The following is a 21877-nucleotide window of genomic DNA, read 5'->3' as shown; positions in this document are numbered from 1 at the left end:
AAACAGGAGTGAAATACGAGGACATGCATGTTTATAACGGGCATATGGAAGAAACATGCAAGAACTTGTACAATTTTTCTTCACTGAATATGCAGGACCTAGCACAGTGTATATATATATATATATATATTTAGGTGAAAAATCAATTCTGAGGGAAGCTTCTGAATGAGGATAAGTGCTAATGCTAACACTTCCACGGATGAACCAGAAAAACACTCATTTCTGTAAATAGACAATTCATTCTAATTCCACAGAGACACTGGAAAGGTAAAGTAAAGGTGGTTACCAACAGAGAAAGGACTGACAATGCTGTGTCTCTCCCAGCTGATTGTCTTTCCATTCCTACCCAGCTGAAGGCTTTGCTGCTTGTGGGATACACAGTAGAGAAGCAATGAGAGGGATTAATGGTCTAGTTATGCTAGATAAAGCACACTTCCACTGCTGTCAGCTGTGCCAGGTTCATCATTACGTTCCACTGTGATTTCAACAGATCATCATAGTAATACAGCAGCACCAGGACCCCAGCACAGAGTACCATTAAGGAAGGGAGGTGGTACCTAGGGTGAAATCCTCACCCCATTGCAGTAAATGGTAAACTCCCATTGGATTTTACTCCCACAGGATTTTCACCTTGAGCCTACAACAAAATCATGTACTTGTGGTTGGCAGGAGACCATTGACCTAAATGATTACTTTTATATTTCACAGTAAAAGCAAAATGAAAGTTTAAAATGTCACCCAGTATCCTTGTGTTACGAGCTTCATGACAGCAATATATAATACAGCGGAAAACAAAACAATTGGCAGAGAGAATAAGGTGTGTCAACACAGCAACTGGGAGCATGCTTCCCCGTACAGGTTGATGAATGTGCCCTAGCTCTCCTTGAGCAAGAGTGCTAAAACCAGCAGTGTGGTCACTGCAGCATGCGTGGCGGTTTGGGCTAGCCCCCCTGAGAACAAACACACCAGATTACCTGACTCCTTGGGTCTGTAGTCACACAACTATTTTTAGTGGGCTAGCTCAAGTGGAGCTAGTATGCATCTGTCTATCCACTCTGGGAAGCATGTTCCCAGCTACTATGGATCCATACCCTTAAAGAGACAGTTTCTGCTACCTGATTCAAAGCTACCCAGTCCCTGGCCCAAAGGGCTACATGCTGCTGGAGAATAAGGTGAATCATGGCAGTCCCCCTCCCTGTCCTGCCTGCACTGCACCCCAGAACACTTCTGACATGTCTTTTTCTTCCCTTTATGCTAAGGGGAAGGAAGGGGAGGGGGCAGAGAGCTGATGTAGAAGGCACAGGGAGCTAACTTTACCAGTTTCATTCCAGTGGTAGTTCCCGTGCACAGGAGGAATTCTCTTCCTGCTTTAAGGGAACAATACACCACAAAATTGCCTTCAACAGGAGTTTCTGGCTTGAAATGTTTACACAGCTCTGTGTAATTTTCAGTACAAATACCAAAGTTTAAATTCAGATTTTGTGCTCCCCACAAAACCACTGTGCAGAACATTTCTTGGAGGCACCCTCCCCACTCTCTTAGCTTTAAACATCTGCCTGTGTGAACATATTTTTATGTAACGTGTCTACACATAGCTGGATATTGCAGTTTGGTACTTATTCAGAATGCTTTCTTTCCCATTCGTGTGGGTGGTATTTTATGACGCAGATATAAGTCCACTAGGAATTGGAGTGAAACCGCTAGCTCACTCAAGAGACCAACAAAACAGATGTCAGTGGTAGTGACTAAAAGTCACTATCATTCTGTGGGTGCTTCAACTACTGACTTAGAGATAAATAATACTGAATTTAAATTATGAATCCCCGAGCCATTCGTTCTACTCAAATTCCCCCTTTGGACCACAGAAGAAAATGGAAAATATCTTAACACAGAATGAACAGTGTGCAGATGCAAAATGCATTAATGAAGTCAAAGTCCCCAATAATACATATACTGCACAGCCAGAGTTCTTGGTTGGGTGACCTGCTTCAACACATTCAATTCATGCTGTTTCTGCCAACTCTGTTTTTATGCCTGAAATCTGCTTCCACCTTAACCTTTTGCTGTTGGTGCTCCTGCAGAAGTCCTCATGAGCAGTGAAATAATGGGCAGACTTTGGATCTTTGTATCAAAGATAAGTGCACATCACCTTCAGTGGTCCTAAATGTGTCTAAAGCACAGGACAAAATAATCAAGGGCTGTTCAGTTTCATGTAACTTGTGTCTGTGTGCGCTCATGTGTGCATGTGTCTGTTTGCATGTATCCAAAGGAAGTTTTAACTTATGCATTTGGCTCCGCTTGCTGTTTTCCAAGCTTTGAATGCAAGTAACGTTGACCTTGTGACCTCATTCTGTGCTGCCACTGGCAAATGCCTATTACCTGGTATTGTGTTGTAGGCAGAGAATCCAGAAGTATCACCATGTAGAGCTCATATTCATTCTAAACAAACAAAGAGAAATGAGGAACATTACAGAACAATTATCAACAGTGTTCAGAGATTATACAGACCGGATTCACTTCACATACTGTATGTGCTCTACAATAACCTTTTCTGATAGGGCTAGGAATGAGTGGGGTCTTGATCTCACTGAAGTCATTTGAAAGAGTTGGGTCATGTCATTTGTTAATAAATATACCGATCTGAAGTGCATTCTTTCCACCCCCTCGAGCTTCCTTTAATGTAGACTGTCTTTGTTCTCCAACCCTCTTCCAACCCGCCGCTCCTTCCTTCTCGCTGCCATTCATCCTAGGTAGTACTCTATTTCCTGCCTTTTGCCATTACCCACTGCCAACTGTTGGAAGGCATTGGGGTGTGTTCACTTTCTTAACAAGTGTGAAATGTTGCCATTTCTCTCCCTCTCAAATATCAGATGGTATGTCAGCCTGGCACTGTCTAATGGCAATGGCATGACTCGACTATGTACAGAACAGAAAGAGTGAAACTCAATTTTCGTCACTGAATTTTTAGCTTCTGTTCCATATTAAAGTCACTATCACCAGGGTACGGTTGGAGGGACAAATAGATTTGATGTCCAGAGAGTTTTAAATGTTATCTTTCAACCTGACGACAGTTCAGAAACAGAGGGGGGATAACAAACACTGACTAATGCAGCTAGATGATAATACAGTCATCAGTATTTTTCATAGGTACATCTCTAAGGCCTGGTCTACACTGGGGGTGGGGGAGAATCGATCTAAGTTACGCAACTTCAGCTACGTGAATAACATAGCTGAAGTTGATGTACTTAGACCTACTCACCACAGTGTCTTCACTGCAGGGAGTCGACTGCTGCCGCTTCCCCGTCAACTCTGCCTGTGCCTTTCGTGGTGGTGGAGTACAGAAGTCAATGGGAGAGCACTTGGGGGTCAATTTATCACGTCTAGACTAGACGCAATAAATCAATCCCTGCTGGATCGATCACTGCCTGCCGATCCAGTGGGTAGTGTAGACATACCTTTAGAGCTTTACACAGGAAAATACTATCATCCCCATTGTACAGAGAGGGAAATTAAGGCACTGAAAGGTTAACCCTGACCGACAAAAGTTTTGCCAATGAAAAGTGCCGGTGTGAACAGCATTTTGTCGGCAGAGCGCTCTCCTGCCAACAAAGCAGCCACTGCTTATTGGGGGTGGAAGTATTTTGCTGGCAATGTAGTCACTCTTTCCAACAAAGAGTGACTACACTGTGCGCTTTTAGCAGCACAGCTGTAGCTGCACAGACGTGTCACTAAAAGGTGCATAGTGTAGACAAACCCTTAGAAACTGGAGAACAGCAGCCTAAATGAAGATGAAAGGCAAATATTGAAAATATAAGGAAAGATAGAGTCTGTGGCATTAATAAAGTCACAGTTAAAGACCTTGTGAAACTCAGGATTTAGTACCTTTTAATGTCATGTGCTCTATGCCTATTAAGGTTGAAAATTTTGTCAAATTATGTTAAGAGAACTAGGTAATTGCTATAAACCTTCAAGTGTAACGTTTGATTTATGTATTTCCAATTCACAGTTTAAAAATGAGGGAAAAAACCAAACTGAACTTTTTAAGGCTTGAACCTGCAGGCTGGTTATAGATAATTTAATTTAGTGAAGGACTATGAATGGCACATTAAGTGATAACATTAAGAACTTTATTTAATATAAAATAGTTAAGAAAATAGTCATTACAATATAACCATATGCTGCATTTATACTTACATTTTAAGGTGAAATAAGGCATTTTTAGAGGTGATTAGTCCCTAAATGAAGAAAATGGGTATAATCCTTTTTCTAGCGGTTCCTTGATGGTGGATGGGCATGCCTAAGCTAAAAGTCGCGGGCTACCCTTTTTATATTCAATTATAACACCCCTTAAATAATTAAAATTAAACATACCTTTTATCATTCCTATATTTCCACTACCATGATTAAATATATTTTTATTTTTCATTGGCTATTTAACATTAAATATGATTTTAATTAGCATTTGTGTAAATACCATACCACTAACATTTTCCAAAACATTAACAATGTATTTAAAACACTTGTAAAAACCAGTTAAGAGCAAACCATGTTAAAATGACCACACTGCAGCTTAAGTTGGGGGGTGCGGTGACCATTTTGACTGGGACAGTGCCCTTTTTAAGCCCTGTCCTGACATTTTTTTGGCACAAGTGGGCATTTGTCCCATTTGCTCTTGCTGACTTGATCAGTTGGCAAGAGCAAACGAGACAAATGCCCACATTTGTCAAAAAAGCGGGGTGCATAGGAATGTGCGGGGTGGGGGGTGCAGCAATGGTAGCCCATGCTGGGGGGGGGCGCTCGGGTGAGCGACTCGTGCCAGCTCTTTGGGGGAGAGGGGGGTGGCTCAGGCTAGCCCCACATGATGTCCCATTTTCCCTTTGGGAAATATGGTCACCCTTGCAGGGGGAGGGCATTGTCTGGCTTGCCGGGGGAGGGGGAATAGTGATTTACAAGCAGAAAGTGAGAGAAGGGTTCAGAAGCTGCTGCAATAGTGGGTGTGGGAAGGGTTTTGGAACTGCATGATGGATACTGGCAGGGGCAAGAAGTGATGGTCAATGACTGATCAAGGAGGCAGGGGTGAATCTGTTAATCTACAGGTGGGTGGTGAGGCTGAACCCATGGAGGCTTTGAAGGTATACATGGTGATACAACTAGAGAGGGGTGGGCCTCTTTTTATGTATGGTGACGGGAGTCCCCTCGCAATGTACCAGTTCGTTACAGTGTTGAGACAGGGACTGACAAGGCTGGTACTGCCAACCCAGGAATTTGATTCTCATTCATTCAGGATTGGGGTGTCACCAGAGCAGCACTGCTGAGCATGGGGGCAGAAGCAAATCAAGCAATTAGATATTGGCATTCAGAAGCCGACAGAATGTATGTATGATCCCAGGTAGTGAGTCAGTATTAATTTATTGTATTTTCATTCCAGATGTTGGATGACCAGCCATGCAGATGGTGGTGTGGATCTGCAGGCACAGTATTGGGGTGTTTTTGAGCTTATAGGTAGGCATCCAAGTTGCCTGAGGGTTCTCAGCTGGTATTCAGTGATGAAGCAATCCTGAGATGGCACAGAAAGACGAGTATGTTATGGAACCAGCAGATGCCACAGCTGTATGCTGTGACAGGTTTATCAGCAGTCACCAGATATAATTGTGGTGCCCCTGGAGGAAAACAATTTGGGAATGTGTGAAGGGTGTACTTAATGGAGAAATTTTTCCAGGAGTAAAAGTTGTGTGGTTAGATATGCTTCAATGTAGAATCTGGCAGGGAGCTGTGAAGCCCACCCCCCAAGGTGGACAAGGTAAGGAGGTATGTGAACAGGGAGGTGGCCAAATTCTTTGGAGCCATAGAAGGGTCGGTAATTTTGCATTCTGGCATAGCATATGGAGCACCAGAGTTATTTCAGGAGGATGGGGTCCACCTGTCAAACTGCACAGACACATTTTTGGCCGGTATAACAGGGGCATTAGGAGATGTCTGGGAACCTGACTGGATGGTAATTACTGGCATCTCCTTGTGGCAGATGTCCAGTTCAGGGAAAAGATAAGATGACCAAAAAAATGGCTTGGTGAAGGTCTTAAAAAGGAGGTGTTTTTTAAAGAAGCAGAAGTGGGGGTAGGGATTCGGGGCTCTTATGACTGGCATGGCAGGAAGCTGACCCCTCTTTCTTATAGTCCACCTTCAGCCTTGTTCAAGGGGTGGCAGATGGTAAGGTCCCAGCAACAGGTTGGGAGGGGAAAAAAGGGTGGGAGGGGTGCTGGTGGAATCTCCTGGGTAGATATTGAATGATCATGGAGTTTCCTGCACTGTACACTTTTATCTGCCAGGTAGTCTCAGACATCCAATAATAAGGTTGCATCCTGATTAAAACCATATCAGGTGTCCCCTGTCCTTCTTTTGCTATAACCAGATAACATGACTTGGGGTTATGCCCGAACTTATTTCCAGCTTGCTTCTGAACTGTTTTATTTAACTTGCCTTATATTTTACCAGGCCTCACTTGGCTATTGTCAAGCCTTTTGGGGCCTACTTACATTGCAACATATTTTTATATGAATATAAGCAAATATTATCTTTATAGGCTACGCAAGCCCCTACCTCCGACTGTGTGCATGTTCACAGCTTCGGCAATGCTGCCATCCCCTTAATGGATCTGTGGAAGACCCTCTCTCTGTTAGCAAAGTGATACCTGGTGATGGTAGGGGTGCAGAGCAAGCTTTTGTCACCTCAAATTGCTGGGCATGCAGGCGGACTGACTTTTTCTACAGTTGCTCTCTCACTCAACACTTCTCTGCTCTTGTATGTTTAGCAAAATAGAGCGGAGGAGCCAGGAGAGAGCATAAATGAAGACAGAATCATCCAACCCCTGTGGGAGCATAGCAATTACATACAAATTAGGAGGTTCTTTGAGGATATCAGGAGTACAGGAAGACTTAACAGGTGTGTGTGATTTTATTGTGTGGCCAAGAGATCAGGGAGGAATAAAAGGAAAGTATAAACATGGACATGCTGGTTGCATAGAATAGTGTTAGCTGATTCAGTGACATTTTGTGAACAGTCCCTAAGGTGCATAGGGCACAACACTGGTAATACAAAACAGGAGTTAGAGAACCTTTAGATCACAATATGCTAAGCCTGACTGGTATCTCTTACTTTAACTTCCTTCAGAATATCACCAAATATCAAAGAGCTGTTGCAAATATCTTCAAACACATCCCCAAAGACCTGCAACCGTTTGAAATGGGGACGGTTACAATCACAGATCTTCTGGAGCTCCTGCAGTAAAAATCAGAATTAACAACTGCACGCAGGTGTGTGTTGGATGCGTCATCCCCACTCAGCTCTAGGAGGTACAGACAGCACAGCACAGGCTTGAGACTCAGGGATATACTTTAAAGCAGTGATTCTCAACCAGCAGTGCTTCAACCCTCTGGTGATCTGTGGAGCCATTTCTGAAAGATTGAAGGATTAGACAGAGATCACTCAAGGAAAGATTTTCTCTCACTCATATAACATGGTTCACAGGATGAAAAATATATTTGGAGAACCCTGCTCAGCAAGAAGAAGAAAGGCTCAGATTGGAAATGAAAAGTAAGTGTTGTTTATAACAGCCAAGAGAAAATAAAGAGAAGCTTGAGGAAGAGTATTATAGGCAGCGATTAGTATATTATGCCTGAATATATTGTTAAGTATCACTGCTTAGACATTTAAGGCCAATTCCTCAGCTGTTATAAATCAGTGTAACGCCACAGGCTTCCACAAATCTATGCCTGTTTACAACAGATGAGGATGCTGGCCCTTAGAATCCATCATCTCATTCTTTAAAGAAAACTGTTAGCATGGAGAGTGAGAAAAATAAGGAAATCTTGGACAAGGTATGCAACATTTATAACCTCATGGCTCGGGCCCTACCAAATTCCCAGCCATGAAAAATGCATCTCAGACTGTGAAATCTGGTTTCCTGCCTTGAAATCTGGTCTTTTGTGTGCTTTTACCCTATACTATACAGATTTCACGGGGTAAACCAGCCTCTCTCAAATTGGGGGTCCTGACTCAAAAGGGATTTGCACGAGGGTTGCAATTTTAGGGGAGTTGTGGTGCCACCCTTACATCTGTGCTGCCTTCAGAGCTGAGTGGATGGAGAGCAGCGGCTGCTGGCCGGGAGCCCAGTTCTGAAGGCAGGGTCGCTGCCAGCAGCAGCACAGAAGTAAGGATGGCCTGGTATGGTGTTGCCACCCTTACATCCTGCTACCTTCAGAGCTGGGAGGCTGGAGAGCATCAATTGCTGACTGAGGGCCCAGCTCTGCAGGCAGCAGCGCAGAAGTAAGGGTGGCAACACCATACCATGGCATCCTTCCTTCGGCATTGCTGCTGGCGGTAGCACTGCCTTCAGAGCTGGGATCTCAGCCGGCAGCCACAGCTCTCCAGCTGCCCAGCTCTGAAGGCAGGGCCACCACCAGCAGCAGTACAGAAGAAAGGGTAGCAATACTGCAACTTGCCCTACAATAACCTTGCACCCACCTCCCCCCCCACACAGACACACTTCTTTTTTGGATCAGGACCCCCTACCATTACAACACTGTGAAATTTCAGATTGAAATAGCTGAAATCATGAAATTTACAATTTTTAAAATCCTATGACCATGAAATTGACCAAAATGGACCATGAATTTGGTAGGGCCTTACTCAGGGTGTTGTGACTGTTCATATAGGCATCTCTTCTGATTACAAAATCTTAGGCATTAGAGACAAAAGAGCTATGTCAGGTCATCTGCTCCATCCCCATCCACTGCAACATTTGCTCTATAATGCTTCTAGTGCTCTGTCTATCTTCAATATCATACCTGTTTCAGGGAGATGTCTTTATTCAGGTGATGAGACGTTGCACAGTTTCACTTTGTGAACATTCATATTTCTCAACAGAGGCAGAAAGGAAAATTTGTGGATTCAATCAAAGGCCAGAGGTTGCCGTTGCTGCTGGCTAACAGCTTTAACTGTAGTCGGCTTTCACAAAGTCACAAAAAAATGTGATGGACTCAAACTTGTCCTGGAGGAAATATTCTCTGCATTTTTGTAGAGAAATGTCAATGTTTTTGCGGCTAAACAGTTGTGGGTTTTTTTTTATTAAGGCTACACTGCTCTTTTATTCTAATAGCAAGATGCCATTTTCCCGCTTATGATGATGAACAGCATACAATTCCTTCATTTCAAATTGTGGCAAACCTCCTTCCTCTGATTCTGATTCACAACGATTTACCTTCTCTAGCTCATTCTACTGACAGCATGACCATATTTCTTCCCAGTGAAGAAAAGTCTCTCTTGATTCGTTATCACCTGTAACTGAGTCTCTCAGATGAAGAATTACTAAATGCAAGGTTGGCCTATAAACTCTTGGTTTTCTGGGCATCTTTAATGCAACATCAAGTCTACAATCAGGCAGTTCCTGGAAGGTCTCTCTAAGGCAGTGGTTCATTCCTTTGCCTACTCTCTTCTTGGTCTCCCTGATGCACCCTGGGACTAAGTAGAGAGATATTCCTCTAGGGCAGTGGTTCCCAAACTTTAACAACCCGCAAACTCCTTTCACCTAAAAGTCAAGTCTTGTGAACCCCCTGCTAAAAATGAATATTTCCAAGGATTTTCTCCCTTACCTTAGCATAAATTATAAAAGCAGTGATCTTGTAAATATAAAACTTGTTTTATGACATGCTTATTACACACTATTTATTATTATTAATTATTACAGGATTTTTATTACATTATGAAAATGGCAACACTCTTCCAAGATCTCACTTTTGTAGCTTGTATCAATTTTGATTAAGCCTGTTACAAGACAAGGCTCCTATCAGAGGCGCCAGTAGAAAAAAAGGCTGTGGTGGCAAAGCCCCCATGCAACCTGGGGCCTGGGAGGGCACTGCCGGAAAAGGGGTGGCATAGGGGCCACTGGAAAAAAAGAGGAGGGACCCACAGGGGGGGTGCCAACTTCGGGGCTGCAAATGACCCTGGTCACCCCACCATACTGGTGCCTCTGGCTCCTATGTTTCATCAAGGAGTATCAGATGTAAAACAGCATGAAGGTATTTAAGAAGCCAACTCAAAGAGTTCCTCCTACACAAGCATTCAGGTCTTGAGCAGTCCAGGCAAACAGTGCATGTTACAACAAAGCTTAAACTTGTTCTTCATAATAATTTAAAAACACCTCTAGCTGCCTATTTAATTTTAAAAACAGCAAAAAATAGCCACCTCCCTTTCTATTTCATATAAGGAGTCTTGAAGTTTAAATCTCCTCAGTGTGATAGATATGATTGCTTTGATCTGCTTAGCTTTTGGAAGTCACCAAGGCTCCGAGCTGCTGGCCCCGTGCTGCCTGGGGTCCCTATGGCTCTGTCCGCCATTAGGGAAGATTTTCCCCAAGAACCCTCTGTAACATTTTGTCAACCCCCATGGGTTCATGAACCCCAGTTTAGGAACCACTGCTCTAGGAACACGTATTGCAAGTGGAAGTAACCAACTTCTTAGCCAATTCTCTCAGCATAGCAGCTTGTATTTCAGAGGAGCCAAAGGTCTGGTGGTGGTTATCCATCCTCAAGCATTTGGCCCTCTTACTAGAAATTTACACTTTGTCCTAGTGCGGCTGCTGCAGTAGGTTGGAGGCATCCAGGAAGTGGGAGCACTCCTTTCCTTAGCTGTTCATCACCCATTTCATTGCCAACATGCCATTTGCTCAATGCTCTCACTGCTGCCTCTTTCAAGCCTGGACTATCAGTCTCCCTCTCTGCCGAGCAGTCATCACTACTCACTGGCCTGTTAAGCTCAACTCTCTGTCTGCAAATACCGCTGATCACCTACCTGCGGTACTCTTATAAAATAGCTAGTGTGTAAATTGGGGGAGGGGGAGCTTTGCCTCTTGCACAGCCACAGGATAACATTTCAAAAACCTTGTATGCTGCAGTCAGACAGATTTCTATTTCTGCCATAGTACTTTTAGCTCTCTAGTTATCTCCCTGCCTACTGCATCATTCCCAAGGCTTCTGAATACCACGGTGACCTAGGCAGACAAAGCTGACAGAGAAGACAATTAGGAGCCATTGTATCAATCACCAAGGACAACTAAGCTATCTAAAGTCCCCCGGCCCATCAGTAGAGTGGCCAATCAGCAAAACAGCATCCCTCCTTAGAGTCCGCTGCAACCTGGTGGGTTCCAAGAATGTACAACAATTAGTGTTGGTGACTTGAATGCTGCAGTGCAAGCAGGGATTCTATGGTGCACCAGAGAACCTCAGCTAGTACCATCTTCATCCCATTCTGAGATTCATGTCCAAGCTGGACACCCTTAATCAAGGCCAGTTTTAGAGTGGGAGACCACTTGCATTGAAGGGTGGATGCAAAAAGCTTGGCTACATCACCTCCCAAACTCTCTCTTGATTCAAGCTGAATAGAGTGCCCAGCTGGACTCAGCCAGTTTGCAAAGCCCAAAGCCTCATCCCAAATCAAATCATGGTTAGTAATCACTGGCAGCCTGTATTATTAAACTTAACAGCAGGAACTCAAGAGCAAGATCAGGTTTAGCCGATACCCTGTGCTTCTGAGAAAGACTCCATGCTATGTATGGTCAGTGGGACCAATACTAACACACTGTCAGCCTGTGCTATGACTCTTCCTTGGCCTAGAACAAATTTGTACCCACCCTCACACCCCTGCGCACCATGAAAAGGATCAAGGGACACAAGCCCTTGTAAAAATAATTCTCTCATGTGCCCAGACAGAAATACATTTCCCTGCTCACAGCAGTATTAATCAGCTGTTAGGTGACCCAGCATTGCAGTTCAGTGCCCAAATGAGAATCTAACAAGTCTTTTCTGTCTCTAACTACTACCAAATGAATCTCTTACTTTAACTCCTTGGCTACGAGTGGGGCTCTCATATAGCAATGATCAGATTTATCATTTCTTACCCTGTCCAGTTTAGAAGATTTGTAGGATCTGGGGGGAGGTGGAGGTGGTGATGGGTGGGGGGAAGGATGTGTTGTTTTTGTAATAATTATTGAGATGCTTTTCCTTACCTGAGCCAACTTCCTTTCATGCCGCTCTGATGCTTTGCTCCCAGTGATGTCATTCTCTAGCAGATCGTGCTTGGCAATGAAATCCCTCTGAAAATGTAAAAACTTGTTAAACTGATCAGTTTTAGTCACTCCAGCCAAATATGAAGGCATAAACTGGTACTCATCCTTAGTAACTTCAGCAGCACAACGTCGGCTGTTCTTAACTGGCTTGTACTTCAACACCTTCATCTCTGGCACATCTAACTCTTCTCTTCTAAGTGGCTTTTTGAGTTTGTCCGTTTCCTCCTCTATTTTCTTTTTAAGCTCTTTCAGCTGCTTTTCCAAAGGAGTAGAAGTTAATGGGCCATTCACTGGGTGATCAACACTGGCCATGAGTGCCTGAGAGTGTCTATAGATAGAAAAGGCAGATTTGGCAAGTACTGGAACCTGTGTGGTGCTGGGGGTGAAATCAGTCAAACTATTTTTCATCTTCTTGGCTGTCTCCTTGCATATATTTTGAGCTGGGAGTTGCTTTCTTTCTGTCATGAAACTTGCTGGTTTCTTGGCACTGTCCCAATATCCCGGTTTTACATTCTCTCGGGGCTTACAAAGATTGTTATGGTTTAAGTGCCCTGAGGTGTAAAGTTGAACATCGGCTCTGTGAGCCTTTTCCAAGCCATCTAAAAGATGAGTCAGGCTCCTCGCTTGCTTGCTTTCCGCCATAGTAAAACTGATGATTATATCACAGAAAACAAGAAAAAGTAGTATAGTTTTAGTTGAGAAAAACATTGAACATATGCCTCAGCTCTTCTAGCTTCATAATAAAATATTTTAAGTGAAATTAGTGCCTTGGATAGCCAAGCCCATGAAGTATGAAATTAAACAGCATAGGAAGCAGTCGTGTCAAATTCAGCATGACTTCCTCACAATGTGCCCCATTCAGCATGCCTCAATCTTGAGCTGGGAGTACCACCTATAGGGCTAAAAGTCTAAATCCATTCTCCAGGCCCAGTAAATTGCTGATCTCATCCCTACAACCATACCTGTAGGTGCCAGTTGTGTTGGGAATTTTTGTAGGATCCTTGAATGACTTTAGACTCTACAGTGAGATAGACTGCAAACACAGTGATCTGGGGAAAACTATAAGAAATAATTCCAAGAGTTGCCAAAAATATTGGTGACATGGAAAACAGAGAGGAATTTCCTGATTTTTTGCAGAGAGGAATTGAGTGTTTTTTGTTTAAAAAAAAAAAAAAGGCTTTTGTAACACATCTGATTGTCACTCACATTCTGTTTCAAAGTTACGTTTTAAATCAGATCACTGTCCTGTCGTGGTCTCTTTTGAGGTCACTCAGGAAAATGCCATTTCTGCAAAGCATCTGACAGAGGATGTCTGTGTAGTTCATCAGGAAGCAATGTGGGAGAGCTGTGCATAAAGCCCTAATCCTACATCTATTTATGCCTTTGCTTAACTTTAAACACAAGAGTAGTCCCACTGATTTCAATAATATTACTCATGTGCTTACAGTTAAACATGTGTAGTCATGAAAGCTTGCAGGATCAGGCCCTTAGCACTACACCCAGTGTGAGATTCAGTCTACAGTAGCTAAACAACCAAGTGTAACTAAGGTGCTTAAGTTTAAACTCAGTTGCAGCAAAAAGTTCATCTAATACAGTTTGAGCAGCCAAGCTAGACATGTTAGAAGAAGAAATATTTTGCATATGCAGGAGCGTAAGCTACTCAATTTGGTTTTTGAGTATAGCTCTAACATGGTTTGACTCCATACACAGCAGCCAGTTATCACAGCTTTTTCGTCACTATATGTAGGTTGGCATTTACCCAACAAATCTGGTGGACAAACCAGGCTTTGCAGAAGTATGCGCTGGGCCCCCCCACCATCTTTGCTGGCCATATGACAAAGTTTGAAAATCAGATTTAAACATGGTTCAATCACTGCGCCATCTAACATAACACGACGTGACACATTGGTACTGTCTGTGGCCACCCCTTGTTTGGGGCTAGGCCTGGCAGAGTGTGGGACACGTTTTTTAAAAAGGAGATTTGCCATGGCTTGGTTACAATTTTCCATGATAGTAAATTGATATGAGAAAGTGACAAAACACCCAATACTCCCCCTGCCCTCCCACCCCCCAAGGTTTACATTCTTCTTTTCTTTTTAAAAAGCCAATTCTAATTCACTTCTAATTCTAAAACAGCTTAATTGTTATCTGGACAGACTTGTGTGGAGGGATTGAACTGAATGTTCTTATAAGGTCATGATTTTGTTGTAAAAGCACATGAGAGAGAAAAGAGCACACTGCAAGGTTTATGGAAGGGGAGAAGCTATGACAGCTGGAAAGGAAGGATTAATGGGGTTATCTATCATCAATTAAATCCCAGCTTGTTTCTTTAAATAAACAAAACCAAACCCCTTTGTAGCAGATGCTTTTATTTTCTCCTGCAGCACAACAGAGTGACCAGTAGGATGGGTGCATGTAGGGAGGCAGAAAAGGTCTGGCAGCCTCTAGCCATTACAGTGCAGTACTCCCATGTGCAGTCAGGGGAGGGCCCAAGGAGAGTATAGAGCTCGGCTGAGATCAGAGCATGCTCACAAGTTTGTCTTTTTAGTTCCCTGTGGGGCAGAATCATGGTAGCCCACAGTTCTTCTGTGACTTTGGAGACTGAACTAACCCTGAAGGTCATCTCCTCCGGGTCAGATTTGAGGCGCAATAGTAGGGCAGTGTGGAGAAATGTTCATTACTGCTGCCTATGCTGCACCTGGTATGTGGATTTTTAAAAAAAAAAAAGGGAACTTCAGTTTTTCAGGATCACTAAATTCACACAATTAAGAGAAGTCCTGGCATATTTAACCAATCCAACGCCTTGATTAAATTAACACCCAGTTTTATACTAAATATAGCAATGAAATCCACTCATTGGACCAGAGTCACAGGTAAGTAAAAAAGTCTAGAGGGAGTCTAAGTGGAAGCAAACCTATGCTTTCATACAGATCCCTCAAAGTTTATGATATGCCAACTTAGAATCCCTCTAGACTCTTTCTAAACTTATTTATGTAGACTCACAGGGGCACATTCAGTCAGGAAATGTAAATTAGATTCCCTTACACTAAACAGAGCAGCCATAGAGCTACTTACACCCACTCGCCTGGTGTCTGGAGTGTGTGCTATTGTAATTTGCACCTCAAAGAGTTAAAAGATGTTCATTAATTACCTCCTCCCTTACTTTGGTTTACACCTTTTACATCTCATTCCAGGCTCCATGGTATACACGGTACATCAATGTAGAATCCTTTAGACATCAGTGTGTACAAATAGCTTAAAGGGAACCTAAACTAAAGAAAGGGGATCTAACTTACATATCCCATCTGAACTTGGCCCATTGCATTTTGTTACAAGGAGGCAAGTTGAGATTCTAATCTGATTTTAGATTCTAAATGCTCTGGAGCAGGAACTGTGTCTTTGAATGTGCTTGTACAAAACTTAGCACAAAGGGGTACAGATCGGACCTCTGGGCATTGTTATAATATAGGAAATTACATACAACAAACTATATTAAAGAACATTATTAAGGTTGCAAATTCAAGCACACAAAAGTTAAGATTAAGAAATGCCAGAATTAAGTTAGGACTGTCTGTGCAAACTTAATTCACTCCCCCCCTTGTGAGTCTGTCCTGTATACTGAATGAGGTAGGGGCCCTATGGGAAAATATACTATAGTACTAAAGGTGGGTGGGAGCATGGCTCATCTCCCTTGCCCCTCCTTACTTGGGAATTCAGGGAGCTCCTACCCAGATGGTGTCCCACAAGATATAGGCTGCTAAAAACATGTGCAGGGTCTAGGGCATATTTACAGAGGAACATAAGAAGGGGAGGGATAGCTCAGTGGTTTGAACATTGGCCTGCTAAACCCAGGGTTGTGAGCTCAATCCTTGAGGGGGCCACTTAGGGATCTGTGGCAAAAATCAGTACTTGGTCCTGCTAGTGAAGGCAGGGGGCTGGACTCAATGACCTTTCAAGGTCCCATCCAGTTCTAGGAGATAGGATATCTCCAATTATTTATTTATAGAACATCCGTACTGGGTCAGACCAAAGGTCTGTCTAGTCCAGTATCCTGTCTTCCAATAGTGGCCAATGCCTGGTGCTCCAGAAGGAATGCGCAGAACAGGTAATTATCAAGTGATCCATCCCTGTCACCCATTCCCAGTTCTTGGCAAACAGAGGAGCCTGGTCTGACTCCCTCTCGCCCAACAGAAGCTGGGACTATGTGCTGGCCTGGGAGTGTAAGGAAAGAAGAAGGGGTTGTCCAGGCAGCCCAGCCGGGCTCTCTCCATTCCCCTACCCACAGTGCTGCTGCTGCTCTGGCAGGTCACTGGTATTCCTAGTGCAGTGAGAGTGACAAGGCTGAACTCTTCCGAATATTTAGTGATTTGAGCCAAAACATTTGGCAAAATGTTCCAGAGGAGAGACAGGAGAGGAGGGAAATGGTGATTTTTAAGAGCTTGTCTACAAGAAAAATTCTTGTAGTTGTTCATGGCAAGCAGGGGCGTGAGTGTGCGCTGTACTAGCCTGCTGGGGTCTGATTGTCTGTCAGCATCCTGCTGATGTGTGTTAGCAGCTCGGCAGAGCGCTTTGAGCTAGTCCTCTTTGAAATGGGACTAGCTCAAAGCACATCATAAAAAACCGGGGAATGCGCATCAGCAGAGTGCTGAGGGACAGTCAGACCACAGCAGGCTAGTGCAGAGCAGACTGACACCCCAGCTTGCCACAAACTCATTGTTCTTGTGGACAAGTCCTTAGCTAAATCTCAACAGACTGTAACCAGACACAGAAAAGGCACTTTTGTAGCATGAGGGGATCTCCCCCTTCTGAATGTCAAACGACGGACGTGCTAATGTTTCTTAGAGAACAGGTCCCCAGAATCCATTACAATGGACAGTATTAGGAAACAAATATAAGGGCTCTCTACTACCTCATGCTATAATTAAAAAAGAACAAGCAACAGTGTAAATAAATGTGTTTTATAATATTCTACAGTATTTGTCCAAAATAGTACATTGTACAACAGTACATTATAATACAATACTACATTATAGCTCCAGACTGCAGAGCCTGGGGCCTTTCCTGTGCAAAACTCACGTAGTTCTTTTACAAGGTTACTTATGCCTGTTCCCAGCCTGTTCTTGAGAGCCTCTGAGTGTTCTCAACCCTCTGAGTGTTCTCAACCCCAAGTGCTGCTCAGAGCCTTGTTGGATCATGCTCTGACACTGTAAGCTGATTCCCGGGAATTGGGCCCCTCGCCTAAAAGGGCCCCACAGCGTCCGGAAGAGGGGCTCTGCACCCTCTGCCAAAGTGCCGCCGGAAACAGCAGCAACTGATTGAGCTGCTGCCGAATTGCCGCCGTCTTCGGCGGTATGTCGGCGACAGCTCTTTCGAATAGGGCCCCGCCCGTCCTAAAGCTGGCCCTGACTCCATATTTATCGCAGCGAAGCTAGGAGCAGGTCGGGACCCTGCATCTGCCGTTATGGTTTACGTAGCACCTGTCTGTTACAGCTATCCCCTATTCCATTTTGTTTCTTACAGCTGTCCCCAGACTCCATTTTGTTTTCTGTTCTCCTGTGGCCGCCCTTCCCTGGCTGTTAAGTTGTTTACCAGGGCCACTGCCCTTCTCAAAGGGAGGGCCCCTTAAGTTGTTTAACAAGAGCCATTGCCCTTCTCAAAGGGATGGCCACTTGTGCTGTGTGCTAAGTGGGACCACTGCCCTGTTCAAAGGGTTAGTCCTGTTATCACCTCGTTGAGCCTGGGCTTGGTGTAGGGTAGGCAATGTCCAGAGCTGCAAGACCTATTGTGTTTTTAAGATCCTGGGCATGAGTCATAGGCCTCGTGCTCTTGAGTCACCTATTGCACAGGACTATGTCCAGGCATGTCTCTGGGCTTACCTTCAGTTTTTTCCCTGTGCCTCCTCCCCTGTGACAGAGGGAGCCTATCAGGATTACTGGTGGGAAACTGCCCAAGTTTGCCTTTAAAACCAGACATTTTTGAAACACACCTCAGAAAGGTTCCTGCATTGCTGCCTGGTCTGATCAGCCAGGGGTTCTGGGGGGTCCTTTCTCCGCTCTCGTTTTATTTTTGAGCGTACCTCCGTTTTTTGAACGCCCCCCCCCACGAAGAACGAATTGCTACCTGAGAGCCCTCCTTGCCTCTTCTGATGTTGCTGCTGCTTCTGCCTTTGCTGCTGCCTTGGGGACTGGTAAGAATCCCTCTGTAAAACTTTCTATACTTTTATTTTATTATTTTAGCTGCTGGCTCTGTTTCCCCAGCACACAGACTCAAGCGAAACCTTGGTCCGTGTCTTAAAACCTCTCTTAAACTCCAGGGCTCTTTGCCGCTAAAAATAAGTTTGTGCCACTGCTAAGCTCTGCTCCTGTGGGCTTTGCCTTGGGGCTCTCTGCTTTCAGCTGTATCCACCGCTGTAGCCACCATCCCTTGGCTTCCTTGGGAGCTGGGTCCTGGACACATACCACTCTGCCCTCTGTAACCTCCCCATAGCATAAGGTGCACCATAGGTCTTGTTTTTTTTAGTTTAATAAGTCATAGTTTGTTAAGATTGTAGAGCTTGTAAGTTCACCTGCCTTGTTATAGTCTGCTGTTTTGTTGCTCCGTATAGTTGCTTGTTATAGCTTTGCTTAGAATTGTGATATTTGTTGTTTTGCCTAGTCGTTGGTTAAGATAGATAAGGTTTTTTGCTGCTTAAATTCGCCTTCCTGCTGTCCCGATCTCTCCCTGAACTTTCCCGTGTCTGTTTTTCCCCCGCTCCAATCTCCCCCTCTGTGTGCTCCTCCGTGTCTCCCTGTTATAACCCTTTGCTGGTTTTTCCCCCGCATCTGCACTCTCTTCGAACTTCCCAACTCCTTGCTGCTTCCCTCCCCCCCCCCCCCGCGTCTGCATCACCCTCCAAACTTCCCAAACCCCTTGCTGCTTCTCCCCCTGTGAAACTTCCCAAACCCTTTGCTGTTTTTTTTACCTTTGTTTTTGGTGTCCGCTTGTCGCTTAAACCTCTCTCTAGCCCTTCTTTACACTTCTCCGCTGCCCCTCCCCTACCGAAGATCACCATCACACTGCTCTGTTGTCCTCACCCTGCAGGGCTTCAGAGTCTCTCGCTGCTTCCAGCCGCTCGTCTGCATACCACTAATCACTCACTCCTCCCCCCTCCTGTTTCTTGACCCAGCCTTTATATTGATATTGTATTGTTGTACTGTAACTCACATTTTACTTGTAATTATAACACCCCATTGGTTGCCTCCACTTTTCTGATATACTTTGTATTTACATTGATGCCACTGTGTTACATTGTGTATCTAGCTATTAACTCATATAGAAGCTACCATTTTATTTTGCATTTCTTTTGGGTACGCTTTGCATTTCCACACTGTATCTAGAGTTGCTTATTGACTGTACTGTATTCCATTGTGCTGACCCCCCCTTGCTGTAGCCCACTATTAGAACTCCCTACACTGTTCAATAAGAACCCCCCCCATCGTTGTCTATTGTAAACACCCTATACACCCCATCCCATCGTATTTCATTATTAAATTCCCACCACTTCCTTTTTTTTCCTTTAATAAAGAAATTAATTGGAACCCCAGCTGTGTGGTAATTGCTCCCCAAGATCCCATATACCTGCAGGCGGGGACAGCACCAACCACATGGCTGGTATTGAATAATGAATGGTAGTAGTCCTGCTTTGCTTCTCGGGCTTGAGTAAACTGAAAGCACAGTTCATTTTCAGACATGCCAAACCTGCGGAAAAAAACGCAGACTTTGGGTTTGGTTTTGGTTTTGGCTTAATTGGGTTGTGAGAGTTGCTTGTTGGCTAGTTTTTGGCCTGTAGCTTGTTGCAGCTTGTTGCTTCTGTTTTTTTTTTATCAGCCCCTGGCAAGCAGGGGCAAGGAAGGGGGGACAGAGTCAGGGATGCACAGTGGGACCACCACAGTCCCAGACAGCACGCTGGGGGCAGGGTCGGATTACTGCAGTGGCTTTAGGGGGCTGCATCCCAGGGCCTTGGACTAAGGGGTGGCACCGCATGCCCATGTGCTGGATGGGGCCTGCTGCTTCTTTTCATCCAGCCGGCGGCAAGTTTCTGTGCTGAGGGCCAGTCACTAGTCCCTGAGCCTCGGCACCCTGCCACCCCTCCTCATGGGCAAGGAGCGTTCAGGGGCACGGGCAGGGAAGGGGATGCGCACACATGCTTAGCACCGCTGCCACGCACAGTCAGGCACACTGGGAGACGCGCACACACGCTGTAGCTGGACTGGAGCCAAAAACACCTGATTCAAACTCTCATTCTGATTGGCTGGGACTAGGGGTGGGCCAGGGCCGGGAGCCAAACAAGAAACTACAAGGTACTGTAAAAGCCCTGAAAGCCAAAAAGCTAGCCACCATGCAACATACGAGCCAACTCAGCCTAAAACAAGCCCAATTTCCACTTAGCTTCTGTGGATTTGGCAACTCTGGGGGATCCTACCTTAGCCCCGCTGTGCTGCTGACCAGGAGCCACCTGAGGTAAGCAGCTCCTGGCCAGAGCTTGCACCCCACACATCCACTCCTGCATCCCAACCCCGTACCTCAGCCCAGAGCCCCCTCCTGCACTCCAACCCCCCAGGGGCCTCACAAAATCGAATAGCCCTAGGCCCACAGGAGAGTTAATCTGGCCCTGGCCAGAGGGATCTAGTCACATGGAGTGTTGGGATTCTTAGAGATTGGCAGGTTTGGGCCTTGTTTTAAATGGGATTAGCTTGATTTTTGGCTTATGGTGAAAGTCACGGTGCTTATTTACCGCATGAAAGTTGGCTACTGTGTTGGTTTTCTGTAGCGCCCTTTCACTGCACCTTCTCGTGGTAACTCGCTCATTCCGCACGGCCCAGCGCACGGCCTCCAGGACCCACCCCAGCACCTGCGTTGCTTTTTAAAAACAATTTGCTCTAAGCACTTTCCCACAGAATCCAGCCACGAGAGACACATTGCAGCAGGGGCCCGAATGGCAGAACAATAACTTACGTCAAGGCTCCGCCGTCCGCTCGCACTCGCTCCGCTGTGTATCCAGCATAACTGCTTCCCTTCGACCGGGTGCTGTTTCCAAGGAAACCAGCTAAACATTCTGCCTTCCACCCCCTCGCTCCTGCTGCTGCTGCTGAGCAACCATGCAGGCTGCTGCAAAGGGAACCTCAGAAGGGAAGGGTATTTCCCTGTGGAGCCCAGCAAGCTTGTGGAATCAAAACCGCCTCCCTTGTGGGAATCCTTTTTCACCTCAAGGTTGCCAATTGATGACTGGTATTTTAAATTCCAACCTGATTGTTTTTTGTTTGGAAATACTGATCTGTTAAAACACACTGGACAGTTGGACACATTCCTAGGAGCTATTCTGAATCCCAAGGAGCGATAGCCTGTCCTCCTTTGTATACTGAATACACTTAACACCTTGTGCAAAGCCTATTTCTTCCTGCTGTCAGAGTTCAATATTTGCAAACAGAGAACACCCCTGAAAAGTACACACTCAATCATTTAAACTCTTCGGATCAAAGACTGTCTTTGTTTTTGAGTCTGATACCGCATCTAGCATATCATAAATAATCATTAAATAATAACTTAGTGCTCATGTAATTGAGGGCTATTAGGCCTGGCTTGAGCCAGGCATTGTGCGGGCAGATGCATTGGTGACGTAGAGACAATGTTAATACCTGTGTATTAATCCTCTGAGCATGCTCAGAAACCTGAGCAAAGTCAGTCTAGTCGAGTGCTCGTGGTGTTAACATAAGCATTGTG

General features: G+C 44.8%; 1 protein-coding gene across 1 annotated transcript in view; it reads right to left on the bottom strand.

Moving 5' to 3' along the window:
• Positions 1–21324, bottom strand: part of C4H6orf118 (chromosome 4 C6orf118 homolog) — a 57723-nt gene extending 36399 nt beyond the window's left edge. The window contains 5 exon segments of the mRNA XM_050949110.1: positions 2380–2439; positions 7153–7275; positions 12059–12767; positions 21113–21227; positions 21230–21324. Of these exon segments, the coding sequence (XP_050805067.1) occupies positions 2380–2439; positions 7153–7275; positions 12059–12767; positions 21113–21227; positions 21230–21257 (1035 nt within the window). The 5' untranslated portion in view covers positions 21258–21324.
• Positions 21325–21877: the final 553 nt, after the last annotated feature.

Source organism: Gopherus flavomarginatus, chromosome 4 (assembly GCF_025201925.1).
Source record: "Gopherus flavomarginatus isolate rGopFla2 chromosome 4, rGopFla2.mat.asm, whole genome shotgun sequence".
Taxonomy (NCBI): Eukaryota; Metazoa; Chordata; order Testudines; family Testudinidae; genus Gopherus; species Gopherus flavomarginatus.
Note: the sequence above shows the minus strand (reverse complement) of the source record. Positions and strands in the feature narration are given on the sequence as shown.